The 27,422-nt window shown below is 44.4% G+C and overlaps 3 protein-coding genes across 6 annotated transcripts; all 3 read left to right on the forward strand.

The window, feature by feature from the left end:
- Nucleotides 1–472: 472 nt before the first annotated feature.
- On the forward strand, nt 473–8,961 carry slc37a2 (solute carrier family 37 member 2). Of its 2 annotated transcripts, none has more exons than XM_077011065.1 (18): nt 473–1,129; nt 1,535–1,616; nt 1,759–1,849; nt 2,055–2,133; nt 2,234–2,369; nt 2,797–2,873; nt 3,150–3,316; nt 3,510–3,547; nt 3,638–3,769; nt 4,005–4,095; nt 4,232–4,294; nt 4,413–4,498; nt 5,072–5,120; nt 5,419–5,492; nt 5,589–5,667; nt 5,975–6,072; nt 6,169–6,280; nt 7,874–8,961. In XM_077011065.1, exons 1-17 carry the CDS (start codon nt 1,077–1,079, stop codon nt 6,235–6,237), a joined length of 1,464 nt encoding a protein of 487 aa, XP_076867180.1. In that variant the 5' UTR covers nt 473–1,076; the 3' UTR covers nt 6,238–6,280; nt 7,874–8,961. The 2 variants fall into 2 exon arrangements, with proteins under 2 accessions (XP_076867180.1, XP_076867179.1); XM_077011064.1 differs by having other exon boundaries at nt 474–1,129; nt 6,169–6,233.
- A 500-nt stretch (nt 8,962–9,461) lies between these two features.
- Nucleotides 9,462–16,880, forward strand: pde9ab (phosphodiesterase 9ab). Of its 2 annotated transcripts, XM_077010648.1 has the most exons (20): nt 9,462–9,573; nt 9,742–9,864; nt 10,349–10,419; nt 10,505–10,582; nt 10,676–10,716; nt 11,167–11,221; nt 11,390–11,460; nt 11,576–11,663; nt 11,884–11,965; nt 12,071–12,145; nt 12,367–12,453; nt 12,559–12,663; nt 12,942–13,024; nt 13,231–13,387; nt 13,530–13,643; nt 13,916–14,020; nt 14,199–14,327; nt 14,495–14,590; nt 14,806–14,889; nt 15,337–16,880. In XM_077010648.1, the coding sequence occupies exons 2-19, from the start codon at nt 9,796–9,798 to the stop codon at nt 14,854–14,856; spliced, it is 1,557 nt and encodes a 518-aa protein (XP_076866763.1). In that variant the 5' UTR covers nt 9,462–9,573; nt 9,742–9,795; the 3' UTR covers nt 14,857–14,889; nt 15,337–16,880. The 2 variants fall into 2 exon arrangements, with proteins under 2 accessions (XP_076866763.1, XP_076866764.1); XM_077010649.1 differs by lacking the exon at nt 13,530–13,643.
- Nucleotides 16,881–18,953: 2,073 nt separating this feature from the next.
- oafb (OAF homolog b (Drosophila)) lies at nt 18,954–26,186 on the forward strand. Of its 2 annotated transcripts, XM_077011068.1 has the most exons (5): nt 18,954–19,178; nt 23,518–23,652; nt 23,970–24,150; nt 24,424–24,735; nt 25,505–26,186. In XM_077011068.1, exons 1-4 carry the CDS (start codon nt 18,954–18,956, stop codon nt 24,690–24,692), a joined length of 810 nt encoding a protein of 269 aa, XP_076867183.1. In that variant the 3' UTR covers nt 24,693–24,735; nt 25,505–26,186. The 2 variants fall into 2 exon arrangements, with proteins under 2 accessions (XP_076867183.1, XP_076867182.1); XM_077011067.1 differs by having other exon boundaries at nt 24,424–26,186.
- The last annotated feature ends 1,236 nt before the right edge of the window (nt 26,187–27,422 follow it).

Here is a 27,422-nt window from a genome sequence, read left to right on the forward strand (position 1 = left end):
GGTCGTGCTCTGCCACCACCTCGCCAATTATCATTCTCTTCTCTCTGAATACTTATCAGAGTGACTAAATAACCTTCGGACCCTGGCATGAACATTGGTCAAACATATTACAAGTGCATGCTCCAAGATCGACTGCTCCTGAGATAGCCACCTGCTGAATTCACTTCAGAGGGCAGTAAATATTTGACCAAACGTCCCTAACTGTGTTGGCCCAAAAGCATCGACAAATGAGGAAGTTGCCTTTAACCTCAACACTTCCTTCCAGGGATGAACTGAGATTAAATATAAATATAGATTTATAATTCCTAATCTGCTGGGATCAACCCTAAGAAAAATCATTTATATATTTAATAGAACCCACAATGCAAGCCGTACTTATTTACATTTTATGAATTCACTTAATTTACCTAATGATTCAGTCCAAATGTACTGCTGTGGCGGGTCCCACGTGGCGCTGAACGGGTTAACGGCGTCCCGATCTCTTTGTGACGTCAGTCCCGAACGACCCGTTCGCTGTTCCGATCGGACCCAGCGCGCGCCGCACGCCCGGACCGGTGGGGACCGCGTCCAGACCTCCGCACGTTTAGTCTATTCAGCAGACACGGGACCAGCGAACGCTCATGTGATGCGTTGAGACGGACCGAACAGGGTATTAATAGCGTCCGTGTTCCGCCTGCTTCACCCGCCTCTAGGAAACATGGAAATCTTGGAAGGTTCGGAGGTTTTTCCACCTCAGGAAGTCGGAACAGAAAACATTCCTCATCTACTTTAAATGGAGAGACATTAGGGCTCACCATCTGCGGCTTTAATCCTGCATGGACATGCACACTCGCCTTCTGACATTTGTACATATACGTAGAGCAAAAACATAGAGTACCCAACACTAGTACCTGGAGGTACCGCAGTGTTGTCGTTTTATTTTTTTATTTCGTTGTACGCGTTTTAAGTTTACATAACTATTTTAGTGTTTACGTTTTTTTGTCGAAAAAGTTTAACTTGTACTTGTAACGAACATGTGGAGAAAGCACTAGATAAAGGATTTTAAACGAAGAACAACACCCGGCCTACTTGTAAACATGTCGTTGGCCCCGGGAATCAAACTGGCTACTTCGTTCTCCAGAGACAGCTGGTGAGTGACCCTTCATACTGGATACTACGATCTGCCCACATCTAGTAGGGTAGTAACATTCATTTATGTTGTAGCATTCGGGGATTTTTTTTTTTTTTTTTTTTGCAGAAAAACAAATCAAATGACATTTGAGACACTGTGAGGTAGAATAACTAGTCGGGCTCTGGGTGTTTTTAAGGTGCTATAAATCGCTACAGTAGGACTCTGGTGTGTTCCTCTCAGGAAACATAAACACGTTAGAGTGTGGGCTTGTGGTTTAAGGTGCCTTCCTGTACACCACTGCAGTGAATGGTAATTATTCGCTACAGTCTGACGAAATCGTGCTCAGCTGGACTGTAATCGCAGGAAGGTGATGCCTCTTTTGAGCTGTTAACACTTAAAGGTGGTGTGTTTGTTTTTCTTCAGGTACAGAGGTTTCATTCTTCTTCTCACCTTCCTGTTCTACACGGCCTACCACCTCTCCCGCAAGCCCATCAGTATTGTCAAGGTAACCCAGATAGTGTCACCTGAGATATGTAAACATTGGCTTTTTTAACGTAGCGTTTCCAGTGTTGCTTCCTTTTGGTGTCGTGTTTCTTTTCAGCATTGCGTGAACTATTGTGTGTTTTCGTTTTGTTTGCTCTTTTCAGAGTCAACTACACCGAAACTGCTCGTTTGTAGTTAAACCAGTCGACCTCAACATCACCGACAATGTCACCTGGTGTGACTGGGCTCCTTTTGGTGAGTTTTAGTATTAAAATGTTTTTTAATTCCCCCACAGAGGTTTATATCATGGTCACGCTCAGTCTCTCAAGTAACTTTTTTTTTTGGCAAATTTAGATTAGAGTCTGGAGACTGGGATGTTCTAAGTTAAATCCCTTGCTGAATTATTTTTCAGTTCATGAATAACAACTGCCTATTCCTTTCTCCTGAACATCACCTCCAGATCAAGACAATTACCAGAACCTGTTTGGATGGCTGGACAACTGTTTTCTCGTGGCCTATGCCATTGGCATGTTCCTCAGGTAAGACGGCGGAGTTCCCCCCGCAGCACCTGCTCCACGGTGCCTTTCGCCCAGCCTCTCGGGGCAGTAAGGCGTGACCCGTGCGTGTTTGCCTCCACAGTGGAATGTTTTGCGAGCGGCTGCCCCTACGCTACTATCTCACGGTCGGGATGCTTTCGAGCGGCGTCTTCACCGCGCTGTTCGGCCTGGGCTTCTACTGGAACATACACTCCTTGTGGTACTTCTGTTTCATGCAGGTGAGCCGGCCGTGCTGCTTTCTCCCTGCTCCCATGAGGTAGTGTCAACACCGCACCCAGAGAGTCGTCTTCTTGAAACTTTCCTTGCGTTGGAAGGGGTTTAGATTTGGGGAAGTGATACTGCTTGGTGTGTTTCGATAAGGGAGCAGCGCAGAAAAAGTGCAGACAGCTGCAAAAGTTGAGGCTTCCTTTCGTTTTTGCCGTCACCTGAAACCGTAAATGCAAGAGAATCACAGAGATTCACTCTGTAGGGCATGGCTGTTTCCTTTATGGCCCACTTACGTGAGACCGAACGGTCACATGGCTCGTGCATGACATGGGTCTTGAGATTTGAGATTACGGCAGATTATATTTTTCTCAAGGAAGTCTCTGAAAGTGTTGCAGACATTCTGCTAACTAATCTCTCTCCCCCTCTCCCCACCCCCAGGCTATGAACGGCCTCGTGCAGACGACAGGCTGGCCCGCCGTGGTGGCCTGCGTCGGGAACTGGTTCGGAAAGGGGAAGTGAGTCACGTTCTCGGTCATGCTGACTACTCATGACTGACACCGTTCTCCCTCCATAAACACTCCACGTAGACGCTAGACGTCTGAACTGTGCCTCAATGCCAAATAAAAAAATAAATAAATTTATAAATAAATAAGGCTAAATTCAGACTCGCCCTCCATGTAGAAGACCTGAGACTATAATATGCACGCACTGATTTTGCGAGCAGTTATTGCTTGTGTTGTGAAGCAGCCACTGTAAATGTGTGATTTGGTGTTGTTCCCATGACCAATCAGACGAGGGTTCATCATGGGGGTGTGGAATTCACACACCTCGGTGGGCAACATCATGGGTTCTCTGATCGCCGGCGCCTTCGTCTCGTCTGCGTGGGGCATGTCCTTCATCGTGCCCGGCATCATCATCGGCACCATGGGCGTCATCTGTTTCTTCTTCCTCGTGGAGAGTAAGTAGAGTAGCCTTTTCTGAGAAACGGCACCCCCAGACACCCACGTTGTGTGTCTGTGTGTGTGTGTGTGTGTGTGTGTGTGTGTGTGTGTGTGTGTGTGTGTGTGTGTGTGTGTGTGTGTGTGTGTGTGTGTGATTACTGGAGGAGCTGTTTCTGTCAGTCACATTCCTCTTCACCGTTTCATGTGCAGGGCCAGAAGACGTGAACTGCAGTCCGCCCCAACACCATGTAAGGCCAGCAGCAGTGCACTGTGGGATACGTAATACGTCAGCCTTGCGTTGGCTGTTGCTCCAACCTTGTGTGTGTTTGCGCGTGTAGGAGAGTCCGGAGAGTGAACCTCTACTGGGGGGATCTCCAAGCAGCGAGGAGATCTTCAGTAATCACACCTCCGTGCAGGCTTCTGAGGAGCAGGTCCAGGCCATCAGCTTCTGTGGAGCCCTGCGCATACCGGTCAGTGAGCTCGGAGAACCAGAGAGCCTCTGTGTGTGCTGACACACTCTGTTAAGATGTGTGAAAGCCCCAGTACAAAAGTAACAGTTCAGTTATTTTCTTCTGCTTTTAATTAATTTTTTCATATGCAAAGTTGTCCGATCTCGTCACGGGCCTCGTGCTCGATCGTACACGTTTGTCACGTTGCATAGCCGCAGGTTCAGTCTGGAACTTGTTTTGTTGCATTGACCTACAGGGTGTGGTGGAGTTCTCCCTCTGTTTGCTGTTTGCTAAGCTGGTTAGCTACACCTTCCTGTACTGGTTACCGTTGTATATCGCTAATGTTGGTAAGATCATTTTCTTCCTTCTCCAAGATTGATTTATTTTTTCTTCTTGCCGTGACTCACCACCCGTCGCGGTGGTCGTCATGTTCATTAATGTCGCTCCATCATGTGATGTGTCTCTAAACCCGTCCCTTCTCAGCCCATTTCGATCCCAAAGCAGCGGGGGACATGTCCACGCTGTTTGACGTGGGAGGGATTGTGGGTAAGTGTGCGTGCGCCGCTCGTATGTGACCTTTGACCTCAGCTCTGGCGTGGGTGTGTTGAAGACTCGTCCGCTGCCCTCGCAGGCGTCTGATGTGTTTGTGCGTTGACCGTTCCAGGCGGCATCGTTGCCGGGGTGATCTCGGACTCCAGCGGAGGGAGGGCCACCACCTGCTGTGTCATGCTCATTGTGGCCGCGCCCATGGTGAGCTCCGCCCCTTCTGGACTGATAAATTCCACTAATTGCTCTCTAAACCATTTAGCTAGAAAGCATGCAGCACTGGTGTGGGTTGATGGAAGACCTTGTTTCAGTGTTACAGATTACAAATGTATCTATCAGTGACCAGTGCACCACTTGGACGGTGGTACCTAAATATCGAAATGTAAATGCAGGAGGTCACGACCTTTCATTGATGGTCTAGTGAGGTCAGGGCTTCCAAGGTCCTGTACTTCTGGAATACACTGCACTGCGTTGCATTGTCTAGCCTGCATACACGACTCTGTCCTACATATACCCCACTGTACTCATCTCTTCCCACACACACACACACACACACACACACACACACACACACACACACACACACACACACACACACACACACACCATACAGTTTGCTCACAGATTTTCACACCTGGCCACAGCCGCACTCCCACGCCACAGCGCGTTCAAGTTTACCCGGTGAACTGCGGAGAGCAAAACAAACAGAGTTCTCCTCACTGCAGGAGCCGTGTCTCATTCTCCTCTCCCTCCTCTCTTCTCCTCCTCTTTCTCAAGCTGTTCCTGTACAACTCCTTCGGGCAGAGCGGCGTGCCAACCACCATCGGTGAGTAGACGGCCACCTCCGTCCCGCGGATGCCCGCTGGGCACCTTCAGAAAAATCAGCTGCTCCCACAGACGCCGTTCGATGGCAGTTATGTAAAACGTATCCACTGCTAGACAAGCGTTTCATGCTAGAGAGGAGGTTATGAGCTAGAGAGAAAGACTGTGACCCCGCAAGACTCGCGGTTAGTTAAGCACTTCCACTAGAAAGGTCATCTGAGTCAACAGACAGTAGTGCGTGTTCTCTCTCTCTCTCTCTCTCTCTGTCTCATCCTTTCTTCCTCTTTCTCTCCCCATCCTAGGCATGCTTCTGCTCTGTGGCGCTCTGGTGAACGGCCCCTACGCCCTCATCACCACGGCCGTGTCAGCTGACCTGGTACCGTTTACACTTCCTGTTTCCTCCCCTTCGGCCCCCAGCAGCTGTGTGAGTGACCCTGGACCTTCTTAACCCTGGGTTTGTCCTTCTGCGCAGGGGACACACGAGTGTTTGAGAGGGAACGCCAGGGCACTGTCCACGGTGACCGCCATTATCGACGGGACAGGATCAATAGGTATGAAACGCTCGGAATTCCTTAGAGAAGAGTGTGTCCCTCGCAGTGGAACACATGAAGCAAGATGGTTGATATCGCATACATAAAAAAACAAACGAGCAAAGCAAAAAACGTAGTTTTTGTTGCAAATTGTTGCGTTGTCTTAAATCAGAAGTCAGTTGTGGAAATAAGTGCATTCAAACCTTTATGTATTTTTCCTAAGCTTCCATAAGCTTAATATGAACTGCTGCTTTGCAGTGCGGTTGTCTGCCGTTGTGTTGGTTTTACTAAAACTGGTCACCATGTAATTCTTCTTGTTGTCCACTAGGTGCTGCTATCGGGCCTCTCTTGGCTGGACTGATATCTCCCACTGGTTGGAATAACGTCTTCTACATGCTCATTGCTGCTGATTTATTGGCCTGTTTGGTAAGTAAATTGCACGAGGCTTCCATACACACAAACGGACATGCGTGCTGTTCTGTGCATCTCTCAAATCTTCTCTCCTCTCCCGCCACTGTGCAGCTGCTGTCCCGGCTGGTCTTCAAGGAGGTGCGTAGATGGTGTGGCCATGGTGCAAGACACAGAGGGTGAGGATTTCAGCCACGGCTCTCTGACCGTCGTTTGTAGAGAGGCAGTAAGCATTCGCTGTTTTATTGACCGTTATCATTAGCGGCGGCACCGATCCGATGCGTAGTATCTGTGTCGGCCCGGTACCGGCAGATAAGCTAAATCGAAATGAAAGGAAGACATTAAACTAGTCTGGTGTGCCCTAGTGCCGTACTGGAGGAGGAGGCGTGTGCCGGTCATGCTGATGCCCGTGACACAGCTCACATCACTCCCAGATCTGACATTTCACTCTGGCTGGTGTCTTTGTGCGTCCAGTGTTGACCTTTGGCCTTTTAAAGCCTTCCACGGCCTTGCTCGTTCCTGTCTCTCGAGTATCTCCTTCCCTGCACCCCTGCGTATGTCTCCGCGCGCCGTGTTGTCTCTGAGCATCGCCCGCCCAGCGTGGAGGGGGACGATCCTCTTTTAGAGGCTTGGCACCTAAACTTTGGAATTTGTTTGCCCGTAATATTTGCATAATTACCCCCGTCTGTTCGTCCTTTACCTCTTTAAAGGCTTAAAACATCCCTGTGTGTGTGTGTGTGTGTGTGTGTGTGTGTGTGTGTGTGTGTGTGTGTGTGTGTGTGTGTGTGTGTGTGTGTGTGTGTTCACGAGTCTGTGTATGTGCATCACTAGTGTCGTTTGTCACTTTAATGTCTGATTAGGTTTTAGAAAGGTGCTGTATAAATTTAACTTGGTAGTACTGGAAGAATAGTGTATAACAAACCTCTCGGTAGTATCAGTCTATAAACATCAACAGACCTTGTCATGAAACTGTCAAGTCCCAGACACAACAATAAATATTTTTAAAAATCTGTTTTGGCAATGCCTGTGACCCAAAACGCAGTCTGTTTCCACAAAACAAGAATTAAAGCTACTCTGATGCAGCTGCTGGGTTTCTTCAACCGTAACAAACACCTGTGATTTCAGCTGGGGCTATGGGAATGTTTTCGGTGCTAGTCTTCATCTGCTGAGGACCAGACTTTGGATGAATGGATCTCTCTCTCTCTCTCCCCCCCCCCTTTTTTTAGGGGATCTTTCAAGTCTTTAGGTGATATGTACAGATGTGGTCTAAAAATAGAGCTCCATGGTATTTTTAGAAATGCTCTGAAATTTAGCCAGTCCAGTAATTGGTGCTCAGATTGCATCTTGTTGACACCATTTCACAGGGAAGTGGTTAATTGCAGCCGTGGGAGCCCAGGGCCGTGTTGGGAGTTGTTAGTTGCGACTGCTTCCTCTCAGCTGCAGGGAAGCCAGGCGTGAGCAGAGGGGAAAAAAGCTCTCATCATGGGGCGTGTGTGATATGGTTCCCACTGTGGTGTCAGTGTAATTATCAGCCCATTTCTCAGATTAGGCACACGCACAATTTGTAAAACACACAGTGGAATCTTTTGAAGAGTGCTAAGATTGCTTTTATTGTACATACACCTCTTTTTGAGCCCTTTTTATAATCCCTACCAATGTAATGTACTAAATAGCCACTGAACCTCGTGTTATTGGCAGTTAATGAGTTCTGCCTACTTTGTAATTCCCATTGAATCGGACCCGAATGTGATGAATAATCTGGAGGTGATTAGTTTGGTCTGCCTGATGTTCCCTGTCTTGATGTCCCGTTTTATTTCAGGTTCAAAGAGATCTGAGCCGCTGGCCGCGCAGCTGAATATCACACCTGCAACGAAGAATCAACGAACGGCCGCAAACCCCGACAAAAACGGCACCACGTCACACAAGCTGCTCTCTGTTATTTATTATTATTTTTAAATGCCATTTTGATTTGAATAGGGTAACCAGACACTTTCATCTCTTTACGCACCAGTAACGACGACCAAAACAACAAATACACTTGCGCCAATAGAGGGATGAAATGGAGATATAAAGGAATGGGAGGAGAGGGGGATGAGAGAGAGGGGGAGGAGAGGGGAGGGGGGCTGAGGTGCAGATGAGGGAGAGAGAGAATTTGAGGTCCTCCCTTCACACTGTGGTGGGCGAGGGTACATGTGGACATGTGAGCTACTGTGTACTTACTGGGGCTTTTTTATTCTTATTTTTACATTTTGTATTTTAGTTGTTTTAAATGTACCAGTGATGCAGTTTCTATGGTTAAACCAGACTAGGACCCACATGTCCACACACACACACACACACACACACACACACTCTGACAGATTTTACACTATTACATTATTAATAAGTCAGGATGGTGCTCTTAGCCATGTGTGTGTGTTCTCCAAAGCTGAGCGCCACCTACATGTGAATTATTAGATCTATGAATTCACCTTTACAGCTGTAGATACACACACACACACACACACAGCTCTGTGACGGACAGGCGTGGCAGGAGAAGGCCAAGATGGCCACCCCAGTACCACTGCATAACTCCTTCACAGCATCAGATCAGACAGACTTCAGCCAGTCTCCTTTGGAAACCGCGTATTTCACAAGAAGCATGCTTCTTTAGGTTGTTCATGTAAGCACTGTTAGACTTGGGTCTGGAAGTTGTAAAGCAGTTATTGTTCACTGTTTTAAATTACGTGTAGTCTATGTGAAATGACCACTGTTTTAGAATGCAAAAAAAGGTGTTATTAATCATGTGTAATGATATACTGTACCTGACCAATTGTTATGGCTAGATAATTATTCTCATCTGAAAAAAGAGCTTTCAAAGCAATGAGAAAGAAAGACTAGTCAATAAACATCACCTTGTACTTTTCAGTATGTTTGGGTTTGGACTGATTTGTAATCCCACCCCCTCCACACACACACACACACACCTTTTCAATTGCGGCTGAATAGTTGAGCCATCAGTAGCAGACAACATGGCTGCCACCGTTATTAAGGATTTTGATCTTATGTTTCCTTTTTGATGTGGTATGGAACAGGTTTAGCAAGACTCAGGAAGAAAATGAAATGAAGACTAATAATTAAAATAAGAATAAGTATAACATTCTGACAAAGGATCATAAAGTCTGTATGAGCCCAGGTATTATTAAAAAGCACAGGATGACCTAGTGAGAACAGTCCGTACGTATTAATTGCCAACTAAGGGCAATCTAGTGATCTAAAGGGAATCGAAATGGCACGAGTGAACGTGTGTCGGTGAGGAAGGGTGTAAGGGAGTGATCCACCCCTCTCACTCTCCCCTGGCAGTGTGGGATGGGGTGAGGGCTATTTAAGCAGCAGGCACACTCCTCCCTCTTCATCTTCCCTGCACACTCGTTTACTGGCCACCTGTGGGTTTTAAGGCTGGCCAGAGCGGATGGCGTTCACACAGGTAGCAGCCTGGGCACTCCAACCTCTCATCCTTCTACACTAGGTTCTCCTGAGGTTAGTAAAACCTGGACCGCCATTGTTCTTTAATATATCTTTGCAGTTGCATTGTAAGGTTATTAATTTTTGTTTTGTTTTGTTTTTTTGTCAGCATTTTAAAGTCACATGGCAATATGCAGGCTGTTTTCTAGTCCTGTTCATGTCTTTTCTTTACTTGTCAAAAAGGAAAGGTAGCAATATCTGGTCCTGTACCCCCTGCGTGTTCAACCAAAGATTATAATGGGCTCGAGTTCCTCGTCTTACGCTCCTAAAACAGTCTACCTGGACGTAGACGGCAAAGTTCAGAGGGTGAGTCTTTTTTTTTTTCTTCTTCAAAGAACTACAGCGCACTACAACTGTGATGGTGTGGCGAGCATCTTCATCATCTTTTTTGACAGGATGTCTATATGTCTGTAATTCAAATATTTTATTTATAATGAAATGTCTTACCTTCACTAGGGAAATTAGTGTGTGATGCAGGTTTTACAGTGCTGTGCTTAAGTGGTCTTGGGTAGTACAAACACAAACTCCATAACAATAATAATAATAATAATAATAATAATAATATGCAATGTTACTATCAATAGTCATTTAACATTTTAGCATGTTGTGAAGTCAAAAGCAATTTCAAAAAGGTAAGAGCTACAGTATTCCAATGAATTTCACTGCTCTCAGTTCAAATAAGTGGGTACATTAATGAATGATGTAAAATGACTTGGGCTGAGAAGCAGCCAATCAGAGAGCAGGACTGTGGCTGCGGGCCTGAACGGTGTGTTTGTTTCTTTGACTTCAGGTGATTTTCAGTCGTCACTGCAGTCCATGTGACATCAGGGAGCTTCTCTGTACCTCCTCCAACATCGCCAGGTAGATCACATCCATCAGCTGTTCGGCATTTCATCAGTTCAACCCTACCGGAACGTTCCATTTGCTCATGTTGTTTGTGTCGCAGGAACACAGCTATACTCCTGGTGGACTCTGAAGGAGCCCTGATATCCATTGACCCCACCATGCCTACAAACTCCCCGAGGTCGGCCGTTTTTAAAATTAACTGCTGCAGATAAAATTGCGATGATGATGGTGATGGTACTAAATCTAATATGATTATATGTTTTGTCAACAGCAACTTATATAAGGTTGTGCCCCATACCAGTGAAGGAGAAGGTAAACGCAACTCTTCACTGTGCTAAAGGTCACCGCTGATTACGCCATTAGTTGTTTTTGCTCTAAAAAAAATAGTATTTGTGTGTTTACAATATATTTCATGCAGAAATTCAATACTCATAATATTAACTCTGCTTAGACATAGTTATCAGTCTTAGGACCCTTTTAAAAGTGTAACTGTTGTACAGAAACACATCTTAGCTACTTGTTTTCTGAACTAATTAAGAGTTTCATGTTACAAGGGTTGTGTGGGATGCAATTGGTTGAAACCACAATGGACTTAACTTGTCAATCCCTCTGGAATGATCAAAGTAACATAATTGCTTAAAATCCTGCACGGCTCATGTTTAGCCAAATGAATGTATTACAAAGTATTACAATGAAAAAGCATGAGTCTGGTTTATGACTGAAAGTAATGAATCATCTCCATCAACCGTCTCCACTCTGAAGTAAAAGAAGACGTGTTCCAGAACGTTCTCTCCCAAGTGGCCGAGCAGTTCAGCAGGTAACACATTCTGGTGTCAGCTGCACAGAGACCTGTGAGCAACTCTCTTTATTCTTTTTCCTGTTGTGACATGTTTATTTGCAGTGTGCTTTCCCCTCAAGTTATTATAACGCTTCATCACTTTTGTGATATTATCACTTTTATGACGTGGGGATCTCTACATTTCAGGGCGTTCAGGATAAATGAGTTAAAGACAGAGGTGACCAACAGACTGGCCGTGTTGGAGAAGAGAGTCGAACGTGAGCCTCTACCATGTTTTCGTTTCTCCCATCAAGAGTTCTGAAGCTTTTGGAGAACTTTTGGTCCTGTTGGTATCTGCGTAAACTACCTCTGGTGCTTGACTTGTTTTTGCAGTGGAAGGTCTGAAGGTGGTGGAGATTGAGAAATGCAAATACGATATGAAGAAACTAAGGGATGAGGTGATGTCGCGTGCCAGCGTGAGGTAGCGATACGTCTCCAGTCTTGGATGAAAACATACTGAACATGTAACACTTATGACACAAACATGTCTCACAGAAATCCTATATAGACATTTATGAATTTCTTGTGGACAGCATTTGTAAATATATAAAATGTTCACAGTTTTACAAACTGGATGATTTATTAACACAGCATTTCTAATACATTTCTGAACAACTTGGCTCACCTCAAATTCTCCACAGAGTGAACTGCAATTGTAAATACAACTTCTCTGATGATGGAAAGAAGCTCTCTCCCAGACGCGACGTCCCGAGCTATCCAAAAGTAATACACCAGAGATTCGTCCTTCAAGCCGAGCATTTCACTGACCACGAGACAGACACGAGCTTCACAGGATATAACACGTATTGATCTTCTTCTTCTGTGCAGTACACGCTTTCACAAGAGACTATAGAGGCCCTCAAAAAGCCCACCTTTGATGTCTGGCACTGGGAACACAATGAGGTTTGCACGCTACAAATGAACTGATGGTTATTCGTTACATAGAGAACGTGGTTTGGGTTTTCATTCAAATGCTTCTGGCCCGCAGTCAGAGGTCAATGTTGAAACTGAGTCATTGACAAAGACCATAGCACAGAACAACTCTTATAGTGGGTTTAAACTGTCAGTTTGAAAACAGGATAATGTTCACGTCCATCAGCTCACTTGGTGGTTATTGGTTGCAGATGCTAAGCTGTTTGGAGTACATGTACCACGATCTTGGCCTGGTGAAGGAGTTCAACATGAACCCCATCACGGTGAAAAGATGGCTGGTAAGACTCAAAGCATTTCTCGTACATTCTGAGCCTTCTGGCTATTAGCGGGAAGCGTGGAATGTGGGAATGCCGGAATGCCGGAATGCCGATGATTCTTTGCAGCTGGCGATTCAGGAAAACTACCGTGACAACCCGTTCCACAACTTCCGGCACTGCTTCTGTGTGAGCCAGATGATGTATGGAATGCTCCATTTATGTAACCTCAAGGTGGGTGTGTGTAGGGGCAGGTGGGTGTGTGTAGGGGCGGGTGGGTGTGTGTAGGGGCAGGTGAGTGTGTGTAGGGGCGGGTGGGTGTGTGTAGGGGCGGGTGGGTGTGTGTGTGTGTGGGGGGGGGGGGGGGGGGGGGGGGGGGTTGGTGTAGGTGTGGACAGGTAAGTGTTTATGTCCTCTAGTGTTTGACATTTAGACCTGTTTAGTCATTTGAAGATTCGTCTAAAATTGATGAAATGAAATTGCATGCTGATGTCTGTTCATGTTTCCCCCAGGACAAGCTCTCCATGACGGACATGTGCGTTCTGATGACGGCAGCGGTGTGCCACGATCTGGACCATCCAGGATACAACAACACGTGTGTCTGTCTGCTCTCCTCACACACACTCTGAAAGGAACACGGCCCTCATATCACATACTGTTATCTATAGATCTTCGAACGGCCGAGGTCTGTTTAGAGGACTTGTAAATTACCGTCTTCATTGCTACAGTGGTTCTATTCCACTTTTCTCTTTTGCGTCTGTCTAGTGCAGGTTTCTTACTGACTGTGTCCCTCCATGGCAGGTACCAGATCAACGCTAGGACGGAGTTGGCGGTGCGCTACAATGACATATCGCCCCTGGAGAATCACCACTGCGCCGTGGCCTTCCAGATCCTCTCCACGCCCGAGTGCAACATCTTCGCCAACGTTGAGCCCGAGTCCTTCAGACAGATACGGCAGGTGCCAAAGTCCCTCTGCCTCCCTCCGTCTCCCTCAGCCTCTTTGAGGCGGGCAGACAAGACCTTTATAAGTTGGCAAAGGCTTGTGATGATTGTTAAAGCTCTAACAGCTGGAAAATGTGATGTGGTTGTGTCTGCAACAGGCCATCATTACTCTTATCCTAGCAACTGACATGGCCAAACATGGAGAGATACTAGAATCCTTCAGACAAAATGTGGATAACTTCGACTTTACCAACGAGGAGCATATCAGATGTGTACGCACTCTCTACCTTAAAATTACCTTTGGAACAAAGCACCAGAACTTTTAATTGTGATATAATTTGAACAATATCGATTATATTAAAAAATTTTAATTTTTAGAAAGCCCTTACGCAGCCTGTTATGGATGATAATTAGTAGCCACTTGTTAGTGTGATTTGTATAGATCTGGTGCAGTTTGTATAGTGCATTTGTTCCACTGTTGACACTAGTGCCTTGTGTTAAACCCTGTTTCTGTTGTCCTGTGTTTGGCATGCGTGGTGCACAGCTGAAGTTGGTTATGATCAAGTGCTGTGATATCTCCAACGAGGTGCGTCCCACAGAGGTGGCCGAGCCCTGGGTGGACTGTCTGCTGGAGGAGTACTTCATGCAGGTCCTGCAGTCCAACATCAGATCACAGATGAGGCGGAAGATGCCAGTCTGGCTAATTAGTTAATGAGCTCATCAGCCATCCATTGTTTATTTTAAAAAATCAATTTTACGAGGACATTTTTCTCATAAAGGCAGCAGGTCATTTGAAAGTTTTGCGTGGTGACATCTCGTTGACTCAGAGTGACAGGGAGAAGTCAGAGGGTCTGCCCGTCGCCCCGTTCATGGACAGGGACAAAGTGACCAAGCCGACCGCACAGATCGGATTCATCAAGTTTGTCCTCATCCCCATGTTTGAGACATTTATGAAGGTAACCATGCATGCAAAGATATTTAGCAATGAAGGCTTCAACAAGATTGGGAGAAAAATAGAATAAAATTGAAGTTAAAAAGATGGTGTGTGTGTGTGTGTGTGTGTGTGTGTGTGTGTGTGTGTGTGTGTGTGTGTGTGTGTGTGTGTGTGTGTGTGTGTGTGTAGCTCTTCCCTCAGATAGAAGAGGTCATGGTTCAGCCGTTACGGGACTCGCGGGACCACTATGAAGAACTGAAACAGATCGATGATGCCATGTCAGAGGTGTCAGACCTTCTAACACTCAAAACACCTTCAAACTCCACAAATACCAACACAAAACATAGTAGGCTACATAATGCAGTAGTAACCCTTAACCTCTAACCCCTAACGTCCAACCCTTACTGATACTCAGGGGTGTAGATGATGCCCAGAGGTGACCTGGCAGGTTTAGCTACGCTGGTTTAGCTACGCTGGATAACATTTTACTTCATACACAGGCCCAGAAGAAGAAAACAGAGAACATGTCTTTAGGAGGAAACAAAAAATAGATTTGACCTTCTTCCTCAAGGCACCAAGAAAGAGTAAGTGCTGATAATGATTGTGGGCCGGGTTAAAGCACGGTCTGGGTCAAACGAACAGAACACTTTGGATACTACAAACTGTACAGTTAAAGATATGGTTGTGTGTATGTTTGTAGTTTCATGCCTTTCTGTATAGATCTTTGGCTACAGTTAACATTCAGTAGGTCTTGCCTATTTTTGACAGAGTCCTGACCTTTGCACATAGCTATTGAAGAGTCCATGTTCTGTTACCAAACTTGTTCAGGGCACACAAAGGCTTTATTTAACACTGTTGAGAAAGATATTTCTAATGGGATTTCAAGACTGGAAAAGCAGTTCAGCTGCGACTGATGTGACACTGAGGGTCTGAGTTGCTAGAAGTGCTGTTTAGTTGAGCTGTAGAAGATGTGGTTAGTGCATCAGTGCTTTCTGCTTTTATGCCTAATAAGAATGTGCCCTCATTTCCAGACAAGAGCATGCATCATCCAGCCTTCTCCACGTCGTCCAGCCTTCTCCAAGTCATCCAGGCTCCTCGCAGAGGAGATACGTGGCATGTCTCGTTCGCCAGTCTCAGCCCGTGACTCGTTTCTGATTAACCCTCCTCTCTCCTCTGGGGGTCCAGTCCCGTCATCTGAGGTGGAGTCTGACCTCCGACCTCTCCCTGTGGCCCCTCGTGTGAACCGGGACCCAAACATGCGGAACATGAGAGACATCTGAGCTTTCTTACGTAGATGTAGTATGACTCGAGATGCCAAGATTACACTAAATAGGCATATGTGGAAAACAATCTAAAAAAAGAACCACAGTATTTCTGGACATGGAAATGTACTGTAACTTTACTTTAAGTCATTGTACTCTGGTAGTGTGGTGTCACATGACTATGACTAAAATGGTCAAATATATGATAACCAATGCTTAAAAAGATTATTTTGCAATTATTTACTCAGAAAAAGTATTTTCCAATATTTCTACTTACATTCTGTAATATATTGGAAACATATTGCAAGATTTTCCTTTTTGCTGTGGACAAGTTACATAGCAGAGTAAAAGGAAGATTCTAAAACACAGTACGGTGGCTTGGTGGTTAGCACGTTTGCCTCTCAGCACTGGGGTCTTGGGTTCAAGTCCCTATCTGAGTGGAGTTTCCATGTTCTCCCCGTGTCTGCGTGGGTTTGCTCCGGGGCCACCCACAGTCCAAAAACATGGAGGTTAGGTAAATTGGCAGTCACAGACAAATTCTCCCTGAGTGTGTGTCTGTGTCTCTCTCTGTTCAATAAAAAAACCAGTTGTTGTCTGAGTGTGTGTGCTTGTGTGCCCAGTGGTGGATGGTGCTCTGTCACTAGGGTCTGTCCTCTCTCCCCTTCCTGCACCCCATTCAGTCCCCCAGGGGGCTGTGGATCCCGGTAGAGAGTACGCTGTGCGCAATTGGCTGCCGCTTCTCGCCGGTATGTGATTGGTTGTCTGAGACGTTGCTGTGTTAACAATTGTAAAGCGCCTTGGGTATCCTGAAAGGCGCTATATAAAATTGAATCATTCATTCATTCATTCAAAACCATCAAAAGGTTTCAAAGGAAAGAAAATGATTTAATAGATCATTTTTATAGTATTTAATAGTAATTAAATAGGTCTAGCACAGTGGACATTATAACATTCTAAAGTGCATTACAAAAGAGTGTAAAACAGCTGTCCAAATGGTTCTTTAAATTAGCTGTTCTTTTGTAACCTGTAACAGTGACGGGTGTAATGAAAACCAACAATTTTTGGAGACAAAAGCTGAATTAGATTATGTTGCAATAGAAATTAATTTGAGGTTTTATGTTGAAATCCTTAGTGCTTAAGTGACATTCTAATCACCAAAGTGTTGTGAGATTGTATTTAAGGATCATTTTATAGAAACACAGTTCTGAGTGTTGAATAATATATTAATGTAAAACAGGATGCCATATGCAAAATATTACAGCATATTACAGACCTGCCTGGTCAATGTAACCGCTGTAGTTTAGATGTAGAAAAACAATAAAAAAATGTATCAGTTCCAGTTGTGTTTTCATTGGGAGACGTAGGAATGAGGACAATGTTTTGTGTAGCACATAAAGATTATGGTTAAAAGAAAAACACAAACAACTGTGGAAACTGCCATGAAGGTTTGCGAAACATGTCTGAAACGTATGCCTGAGGATATTTATTAGTGCTGTCAATTCCAGGTGCCGCGATTAAAAGTCCTCACCAGGATTTTGCTCAAGCTTGCTAGATTTTCTAATTAGCAATCCAGGTAAAATTAGTGGAATCAACACAATCCAAGAAGCCAGAGCTAAATCCTGGTGAGGACTTTTAATCGCGGCACCTGGAATTGACAGCACTAATTTATAGGTACTTTTCCTCTCCTTCAGGTGTCTGACACTCCCGCTATAGCAATCACTGTGTAACCGCGCTACCGTTAATGACCAGCAGAGGGAGCCACTGTACACGATTCATGTTGACACCCTACATTCTTTTCTATTGCTTGGTAGATTTAGTGTCCACCGGTGTAAGATAAACTTGAGATTTAGAACGGCTGCTCGGACAATAAGGCCTTTCATTTGTGTCCTTAGTTCCTCTGTCAGTATTTCAGTGAGTTATCAATAAATTATCTCACATTTAACACATTTGTATACGTTTTGGGACTACAAAACTACTATAAAACTACCACAGAATAGTTCAAAACTTTAATGAAGTCAAGATTGGCAACACATATATTGTCACTAACATAAGACAAGTTTTGTGCAATTTCTGCTTCGGTCTACTTTATGTGATTAGCTGGAGTTCAGCTATAGTTTCCACTAAAACCACAACATCCCCACGGAGATAAGCGCAGTTTGCAAAACAGCAGTGAATTACAATATAAATCGTATATTTGCATCCCCTTAAAATATTTTAGAATATACGTCCAGCCAAATCACGTACGTTACTGTATGAAAATATGTAAGTCTATCCGCTATCTCCAACCTTTGATACAATTCCATATAGCACCAGTGATAAACGCTACCAGACATGTTTGCAGACTTGCGATGATCGATGTAATTACTAGTCTAAGTTCTCAAAATGACATAAAACATGTCAACTGCAAATAAATACGTTTGGAGAAGCTCCTGGGAGCATTGGAGCGCTGGACAGCCAACATTAGCTAACTGCTCTGGGGAAGTGGGTCCGTAAGGGCTTCGCAGGAAAGCCACGGGTCTTTCCGACCGTGTTCGGTGGAAGTGTCACAAGCCGCCCACGTTTCCACGCCCGAGTCGTTTTGATGGTCCGTCACATGTGTGGTGACAAATCTGGTGGTATATGGCAGATCCTGGTGGAGAACGTGGACAAAGCCATTAGGTTGCTCAAGATTCACAAGTACACATGAAACAGAATATTGTAGTTCTTTTCGTGGTCTTTTATTGCATTGTTGAACCTTTGATAAGCCTTTAATTTCCCCCCCAACAGCAGAGCGCCTAAACCGGGTGCAAAATATTCACCGTTAACTGTAATGCCTTTGATTCACTCTTCGCAAAAGTATTCAAGACGAGAAACATGCATTGACCCAGATAGCAAAATGACATTGATTCAATGTTCCTTTGCTATCCGGGGAGTCTTTTCTCCTTCAGACAAACACCCACTTGGCCTGCAAACTCACACAGAGCATCTTCGGGTCGTGCAGCGGAATCCAGGAGTCTATTTTAGGATGCTGTGGCTTTAAATGCGGGTCCCACGCCTAGCAGGGAACCCGAAGCTCTGGTGGAGGAGCCGCAACTCTGGAGGAAGTGACGGGGGAATATAGTGAATGGGGGTCTGGGGAAAGTTGAAGCTCTACTATCGGAGGAAACCTGCTCACAAACGGAGGCTAGGAGAGAAGGAAAACCCACTGCAACTATCCGAGTCAGAACACCAAGGAAAGTGTGTCCGGGCCATCATGAAGGAGCCGCAGTGATGGACAGTTTTCTCCAGCAGTGCTCCTGTGTAAATCAGGGTTTAGTTTAGTGTTCATGTCGCCGCTGTGAATTATTCAGATATGTCCCATTGTTGTGTTAAATGATTCGGGGTCAACTTTCCTGAATGTTTTTGTAATGTCCCCGCGGGATCTTCTACCAGGTTCACTTCAGATACCGTTGGTTATCGTTGCCGTCTTGTTTTCAGTAAGCGCATGTTCGGAGTTAAAGGTTCTGGTTAGGTTAAAAGATGGCCAAATAACCCAGGAGGTGTTGGAAGCAGACGGCGAACAGGACACCATCACGCTGGAGTTCAGACAGGGCGACGGGACTCTTATAACCTTCCTGGCCGACTTCAAGCGGGTGAGTGGACGAGAAACGATTATAAACACCTGCGAATGCTGTTAAACTGTATTAAACCCGTTGTACCAACCAGTTTGATTAATCTATAAACTGTTTATGCGGTTTATGTTACGGGACGGAACCGTTTAAGTCGAAATACGCTGTTGTAAGCGATACACACTGACTTTAGGACACTTGGACCGTGCGTGGATTTGATTTTTTTGAGGCGAGTTGTTGTTTGTTTGATCCAGACTTTTAAATCTGCCTGAGCAGCAACGTACAATAATAAATATAACTGCACTAAACCAGCAAGCTGACCTATTAAATTCCATTACATTCCGTTACAACTTAACGTTCATGATATGAAGTCGATTACAGGACAATCTCATCTCCTTGTCACCCAAACACAATATAATGGAGATTTTCTTCAAACAAACAGAAGCACATATAAAAATATCTAATCCAGCTTCTTTGAAACTTTGAAAGCACTTTGACACTTGCTGAACCGTTTCGGTCCGAGTTTGTTTCGTGTTGCTTCCTGCACTCTGGTACACACAACACCTTTCCTTCTGTGTTTGACTCGGTTTTTGAGTGCAGGATCCATATATGTTTCCAGTCAGCTCCACTCAGCAAACGTGGGAGGAACTCTGGACAAGGTCTTGCTGTTGGGTGCCAGGGTGTAGTTACAGTGTCAGCTAAGCACTGCAGCCAAGCTATTTACTAAGGAAAGAAACTGAAAGGTGTATCAGTAGTCGGGTAAAACATTAGTGTGCATAGCTGTGGAGGAGGCTGAGAACAAGAACCCGAACTGGCTGTGTGCAGTCTTGACAGAGCCAAGTCAAATGAGTTGAGTCAGGTAGTCAGAATGTTCCCTTCCAAGTGTTACAGTGAGCTGTTTTTATTTATTTTTTGCCCACATCTTGTTCAAGTTTAACTCGTCATTTCCCGGCTCAGATGTCATGCAAAAAACCGCAATCAGTCCTGGGACCAGCGTGATCTGTGTGGCGATAAAATTCAGTGGAGAAGGTGAGGTCTGAGCACAGCTCTCTGGAAGGAGGGGCAATGCAGAACCCCCAGTGCTGGGTGGCATTGTCTGGTCTGGTGGGGTGGGGGGTTGTTTACAGGCAGATACAACATGCCGTGCCTAAGCAGGCTTTTGCAGGTCTAACTAAACTGAGAGGCCATTTCAGGCAAAGCCTGGTGAGGAGTGCTTACCCCACGTTTAAGGACCCCCCCAGAGTGCGTTCAAGTAGAAATCAGTGCAGTGCATGCCATTTTTAGGTTGTTTTCCATGTGAACACCACGCATCATGCATTCTCTGGCTCACATGATCACTAGGGAGATGGGGGTGGATTCTCATTTGGAGGGAGTTTCTGAAAGCACAGTCCCAAACCAGAATCTCAGTCTGAGTGTGTGCTCTGCAGTTCAACAGTCGCCAGTGCAAAACATGGAGTTATAGCTCTGTCAGTCAGTTCTCCTCCTTGCCACTCTATACTGGGATCTTACTAATTTCACCCTTTTCCCTTGTGCAGTCTGCTTCTACTTGAACCTGAGGCATCATCTCTGTGTTTTGAAACACGTTCGTCAGACACAGAGAAAGCAGTTTCAGGGACTTTCCTTCAGATTTTCCCTTAAGTCGCCCTGAGGGTGTAAATGGTAGTACTAATCTGGTGAAAGGCCATAGGAGGGCCTGGGTGGTACTGCGTGATCCAGATTGACAGCCTGTTCACCCAATTATGAGCTTGGGAATGATGAAGGTGAGGGGAATAAAACAAGAGGAATAAACATGCAAACAACTGCACGTTTCCCTATGCGTACTGTTCTTAAACAAAGAGCATGGACTATTTTTCTGTTGAACAACTATAGGCTGTGTGTTTATTCTGTTCAGGTCTGGGTTTGATAGATCCTCTGTCACAGCTGCTGGTGTGGTTATGAGCTAGTTCAGATAACGGTTAGCTAAGCCAGGCTACGCAGTCATGTGGTCATGGTGAAGGAAAGATGAGAAGCAATACATGTGTTGAAAAAACCTCTCTGCTCCTTCCTAACCGCCCGGGTGAGACGGCGTCTGATACCCTGCCAGGGACGCAGAGCCTCCTCGAGACTGTGGAGTCTGTGTCCTTTTTTGAGCCCAGGATTTTGACTAGGTCTAGACCATGGACACCCACTGACACCACTGATCATTGTTTCATTGGAGAACACGATAGTTTCTTCAGTTGGCTTGTATCTGAACCAAATTCTTGCAATATAATGCCGATTATCTGTTTAATTATAAGCTATAGGCTTTGTTAAAAGTAATGTGAGTTGCCATTTTATATAGGGAAAAAATAACACTAGTACTAGATAACACTAGTACTAGATAACACTAGTACCAAATAGTAATAATAATAATTATTTATTTTTATATAGTGCTTTTCAGGAACCCAAAGACGCTTACATTTAAGAGTAACAGAACAGACAAATGGAAAAAGTACAGGCAATAGACAATAAGAATAAAGCTTTAAATGGGAAGAGGTCATGAAGTATGGTAACATATTGGGAGCTGATGATGGAGTAAAATAAAGTAGACCAGTATGCATGGAGTTGACAGTGGTGTAAGGGTTTGGAGTCAGGTATTGAAGGTAAGGGGGGTGTTATAGGCCAGTATACATGGAGTTGACAGTGGTGTATGGGTTTAGAGTCAGGTATTGAAGGTAAGCGGAGTGTTATAGGCCAGTGCAAAGAGATGTGTTTTTCAGTTTGTTTTGAAAGTAGGAAGAGAAGCAGAATGTTTAACTGGACAAGGGAGGGAGTTCCAGAGTCGAGGTGCCATTCGAGAGAAAGCTTGGTGACCAAAAGTGACCTATGGTACTACCAAAAGGCTGTAAAATGGGGGAGTCGAATCTCTTGAGTTTCCTGGCCTCACTATTAGCCCTCGGTGTCCACAGCTGCTTTCAGCTTCCTTTATGTAGAGCTCCAACTTCACAGCATGCTCACCAGAGTAGGTCATGCGCTGACACCCTTCCTTATCCCTGCCCCCCGTCTCTGGAAGCTAAAAGGTCCAATATTAGCTCTTGGGGTTGGAATGTCACCTTCCGTGTGTCTTAATTACACTCACTGCGGCTTTTAATTGGATCCTCCTGCACCTGTCCTTGGGCGATACTTAAATCTGGCTAGCTATCAGGATTTAAGTGGAAATTAGCAGTAGAGAGTATGATGGGGAACGGCGATTTGCAAAGTTTCACCCTCTTGCGTATTAACAGATAAGAATTAGCTTCAGCGGACACATTGTGGTGCGGGTACAAGGCTGTACAACTGAGCTGAAAAACACCAATAGAAAGAGCATTATCGTCCATAGAGACAGACTTTATTATAGAGTTTCTACATTGGTCATTTTTTATGTGGGAGTTGTTGTTGGCTCGCCGTTGTGGTCTGTGGTCCCAGGAGGATGTGGTTTGGGTTTCATGTGTCCTGCTGAGATTATCTGCATCTCTGCTACCCTGCTTCTCTTTGATAATTTCTGTAAACACCCATGTCCAGATTCCCTTGCAATGCTGATTTTGTGGGGGGTGGGATTTTGCCTTGTATTCATGGATTTTCATTTTCCACTTACACTTGATTTGAATAGTCTATTTGCCAGTTTTGAAACCATTAAACTAGTTGGAACACTAGATTAGCATTGCCCATGTTCAAATCAGCTAAGCCTCTCTTTCACTGTAGGGAGCACAGACTGTAAACATTGTCATATTTCCACATGAATACAGTTCAGCACATTCAGAGTAGCAGAACTGTTAGGAGGGGTTAAACTAATAATGTAGTGATTCATTGATTTGATTCTAGAGAAACGGTGGTAAGCCTCTTACGTGACTGTACCAGTATTTACCAAAATGTACATAACCAGTTTCTGCAGTTCAAGAGGACACACAAGGACCTAAAAAAGTCTTAGTAACGGTCACTGCAGTGGAAGAGGGCGAATGTATGTCTGTCATGAAATGCATTTAAACAGACAGCTCTGTTTGAAATGACTCTATTACATTTAACAGATTAAGTTGCTAATAGCTTTTTATAGGACATATTGAACACCGTGAACCTGTTGACCTCTTAATCCTCTTAATCCTCATAACCATCCCAAGAATGCTCAACCAGAAAGTATGTTTTTACTTTTCTACTTGGACCCAAGACTAGATGCCATTTGTGCGTGGTTTACCACCACTTTTGATCCTGCTACGTTAGCTTCTGTAGCTCTTGATTGGCTATCCTGGTACTGGATGAAAACACAAACTTCAGGCCCCAACTGAGGTGTGTTGGGTAGGGGGTTGATGACCTCCATGATGTCTGTTTTACGGTGCTGACCCCACTGCTGGTTCTTTCTGCTCTCTTCCAGAATGTGAAGGTCCTTCGGGCTCTGGTTCTGGGGGAACCTGAGCGAGGTCAGATGCAGTACCAGGCCCTGTGCTTCATCACCACCCTCCAACACGGAGACATCATCCCTAGTGAGGCTATGGCCAGATTGAGACAGGTCAGGCTCGTCACAGCAAGGGGCCATAAAGAAGCAGTTAGCTAATGCTAACTTTGCTATAAATGAGTGAAACCTAGTAGCTGCCAAATAACATTGTGTTAGCAGTTAGCATAATGAAACCAGTTGCTTATTGGTTGCTAGTAGGTCTTTTTTTTACTCTAGTTAAGCAGTTCCTTTGAGTGTTCCCAAACCAAATGATTGATGCCATTTTAAAATGTTGCAAGTTATACAGCAAAACATAATCTCGTTGATTCAACCTTAAAGCTAGTAACTTAATACAGTGACAGGAAATTGAAATGTGATGCTGACCCTTACAGAAAAACCCTCATGTGGTGCGGATCGCAGAGGAGAAACGTGGTGTGGAGAGAATGAGCATGGACGTAGCCGTGAACCTGACGTCGTCCTGGCACCTCAGCTCACACATACGCAACATCTGTCGGGACGCCCGCGACCTCGTCCTCACTCGCCAGCAAGATGTCCAGCGCTGGCTAGAAAAGGGTTGGTGTCTGCTATTGGGATGAACTTCCCACTCCCAAATTCACTTCCATACAGCAAGGAGTATCATTCTGTTATGGCGTGTCCCAACAGTTATAGCATATGAATTTCAGTTCAAAGTGATTATCATTAAAGGAAGTAATTAGCAATCAGTCAGCATAGCCATGTTCCACATTGCATTTTGTAGTTGTATGTAAATGCAATCTATGAATTCTGAACTTTGTTCCCTCTTAATGGTGACCTGCGACCTGTGACAGAACTCGTTTCCCTGCGCAGGTGTGGAGAGCTCCGTGTTCCAGAGCCTGGAAGGCACGGATACTGGCCTGAGGGGCTGTGACTCCACACCGGAGGCCCGGCAGCCGTGCACATGCAGTTACGACCTGCGTCTGGAGTGGTACCCGTGCGCGCTGAAGTACTGCCGTGGGCGTGGGCCGGGCCCCAGTCCCAGCCCCTACCGCTGTGGTATCAGGAGCTGCAGCAAGGGCTACCACTTCGACTTCCACACGTCACACCGCCAGCTCTGCATGTGGGATGAAGGGAGATGACGCCCAAGTGGATACGGATCGGCACGGACCGTGCCTCTCAACAGTCAGTGTCCGCTCACTGTTGACCTCATTAGTTTTGAGTTTTTTATTCCATTCGGGTGAAAATGGACTGTTCATGGGGTACTTTCACATGTCTTAAAGGACCAATATGTAATATTGACAACAAGCATTTAAAATGGCCACATTCAAAATTTTTGAGGATGTTGCCCCATCCCTTCATAGTCCCAGAAGAAGTGAGGCCAGAAGAAACCTATACATCTAGCTAGGTACCTTACTAGCACAAAAACGTAGCTACATAGTTTCACTTGGATATCTAGTTTCACTTGGATATCATCTAGCAATGTAACACTAGAGAAATTGACCGCGTCCATTGATTGTCACAAAACATAATACACCGTTCAAATAATGAACTGTTCAAATAATAAACCATTCAAAACGAGTACATGGTTTCTATTAGTTAAGCTAACAAATGGCTAGCAAGAAGCTAGGCATAAGTATCAGTAACTAAGATAGTTTGTTCAGCATATATAACTAGTATTAGCAAATATTTGGTACCTTGATAACACAAAGGCACACAGTGCTGAAGCTAAAATGCCCATCCCTACTAGCAGCTATGATAACTTGGCTAATCTTAGCCAAACCTTAATTGCTAGACAACGATCTGTTCAGGAAAAAAAAACGACCTAACTCGTTAGCTAGTTAAGCAAACTCATTACCCATTCTAAAGTTCTTCCTGGACTATAAACTGTCTCCATATTTCAAGTGCATTGCCATTATTTACTCGTCTTTTTATTACGTCTCTTGTTATGTAGCTAGGTTTTGTAGAAGAATGCAGAAGCTTTTGAGGTCGAGCCATCTTTGTTTCTTATCTAACAACCTGAGGTGTTGACACGGTACTGGGAAACGGACAGTGGGCGGAACCACAGGCCGCAACACACACACTTCCACTCCGGATTGAAAATTACAAAGGAGACCTGACTCTAGCAGGGTTGGAGAGCCTTGTATTTCTACTTTGTGTTATAGTCATTTTATAATTTAGAACAGTGAATGCATTACATATTGTTCCTTTAATAATATAGTGGACTTGTATAAAAGAACAAAGTGTGTGTGAACAAAATGCAGTTTATGGTTTTGAAATAAGCATGTCGTCTGATATAACGCATGGTTAGAGTTAGGGTTACCTGAATTGAAATAAAAAACTTTTTTGGTTTCATTTTTTTTATTATTGTTTGTTGATTTGAACAAATGTAATTTGAAGGGTCACTTGTTACTTTTTTTAAGTACTTTAATGCTGTTAAAAATTGGCACTTTGTTTTGTGCAGGGAAATATGCATAAGATGATGTTATGGACTTTGCTGCAGAGTCTCTTGTATCTTCAGGTGTTAACACAGTGTGCCTAAAAAGGACATCAAGTCAATTCTTGATCCTTTATACCTGCAGTCACAGTTTAGTCTCAGGGCAAGATTACTCTTGGGCTGGTGTGTGTGTGGGGGGGGGGGGGGGGGGGTTAATTTTGTCTTACACGTTGTCAGAGTTCTACATGATTTTTATTTCATTGAAACTATGTTGAATTATGACACAGCCTGTTTTGTACTGGTACTAGACAGAATTTATTTGGTAGAATTAAATTTGTCTTAAAGTAAAGTTTTTATTCCCCGTTTTGGTTTATTTGTATAGCAAAATATGGAAATGTTAGACAGGCCATTCATTTAGTTTCAGAAGGTGGATACTTCAGCTATATGCTGGTCATACCTTAACTTTTTTAAACTAATCTTACTCATGTGGATTACAAATACACTATAACACAATCTTTCTTTTCTAGTCTCTTCTTGAAGCAAATTGCCTTGCTGTAATTTACATGTAGTATCTCACCTAAGATGTGAAAGTTTCAATTCGCCCTCCCATTAATGCGAGCAACTCTGGACTAACTAAACAGATCTATGTGTTTTTGAGGTGTGAAATGGTCCATTATCCTTCAGTGCTGCAGCAGTAGACGCCATGGCAGCAGCCCAGACAGTAACAGAGTTGTTTTTGTGTTGTCTATTTATTGTTAATATATTCAAGTGATGCTAAATCCACGCAGGACAAAACTCGCAGGATAATTGACGGGTATAAGCCTAACTAATTGTGTCATTTACATTTCAATTACTCCACTATGGTGTATGTCCTCGTGGGTTGGTATGTAGGGTACAGGACAGTGGAGGGCCAGTTCTGACAGGCAGGTGAAACTTTGGCACAGTGCAGTATTGTTTTCATATTTGAGGGGGGAGAGTACCCTTCACAATCACTTTATTTTTACAGACGATACCACCACATGCATTCTTAATAAAACAGTCCTCTTATGTCAGCGTCTTCACAATACTGAGTGTTTTCTTAAGAGACATCTGACACCACAAACACTATGATACAAACATTTCAATAGAAAAACGTTTATATCAGTGAGTCATATACTCTTTTGCGTTTAAACAGTTTTAATGTTTGTTTTTCCAGTTTCTCACTTAACAAGTGTTCTTACGCAGAGGATATGTGTTGCGGGGATATGTGTTAGTGGTCTGAAAGTACATTACTCAGGGTTCTGTCTTTTAGCAGAGTTGTACACAGGTGCTACTGACTAGGATGTGATGCACACTTTACGCCTGACAGATTGTGTAAATGCAATGCTGGCGTTCATACATGCTTCAGATGTTCCTATTAGCCCTATCATCTTGTTTAAAAATGCCTCTTTTCATT

The sequence above is a fragment of the Brachyhypopomus gauderio genome, chromosome 7, assembly GCF_052324685.1.
Source record: "Brachyhypopomus gauderio isolate BG-103 chromosome 7, BGAUD_0.2, whole genome shotgun sequence".
NCBI lineage: Eukaryota > Metazoa > Chordata > Actinopteri > Gymnotiformes > Hypopomidae > Brachyhypopomus > Brachyhypopomus gauderio.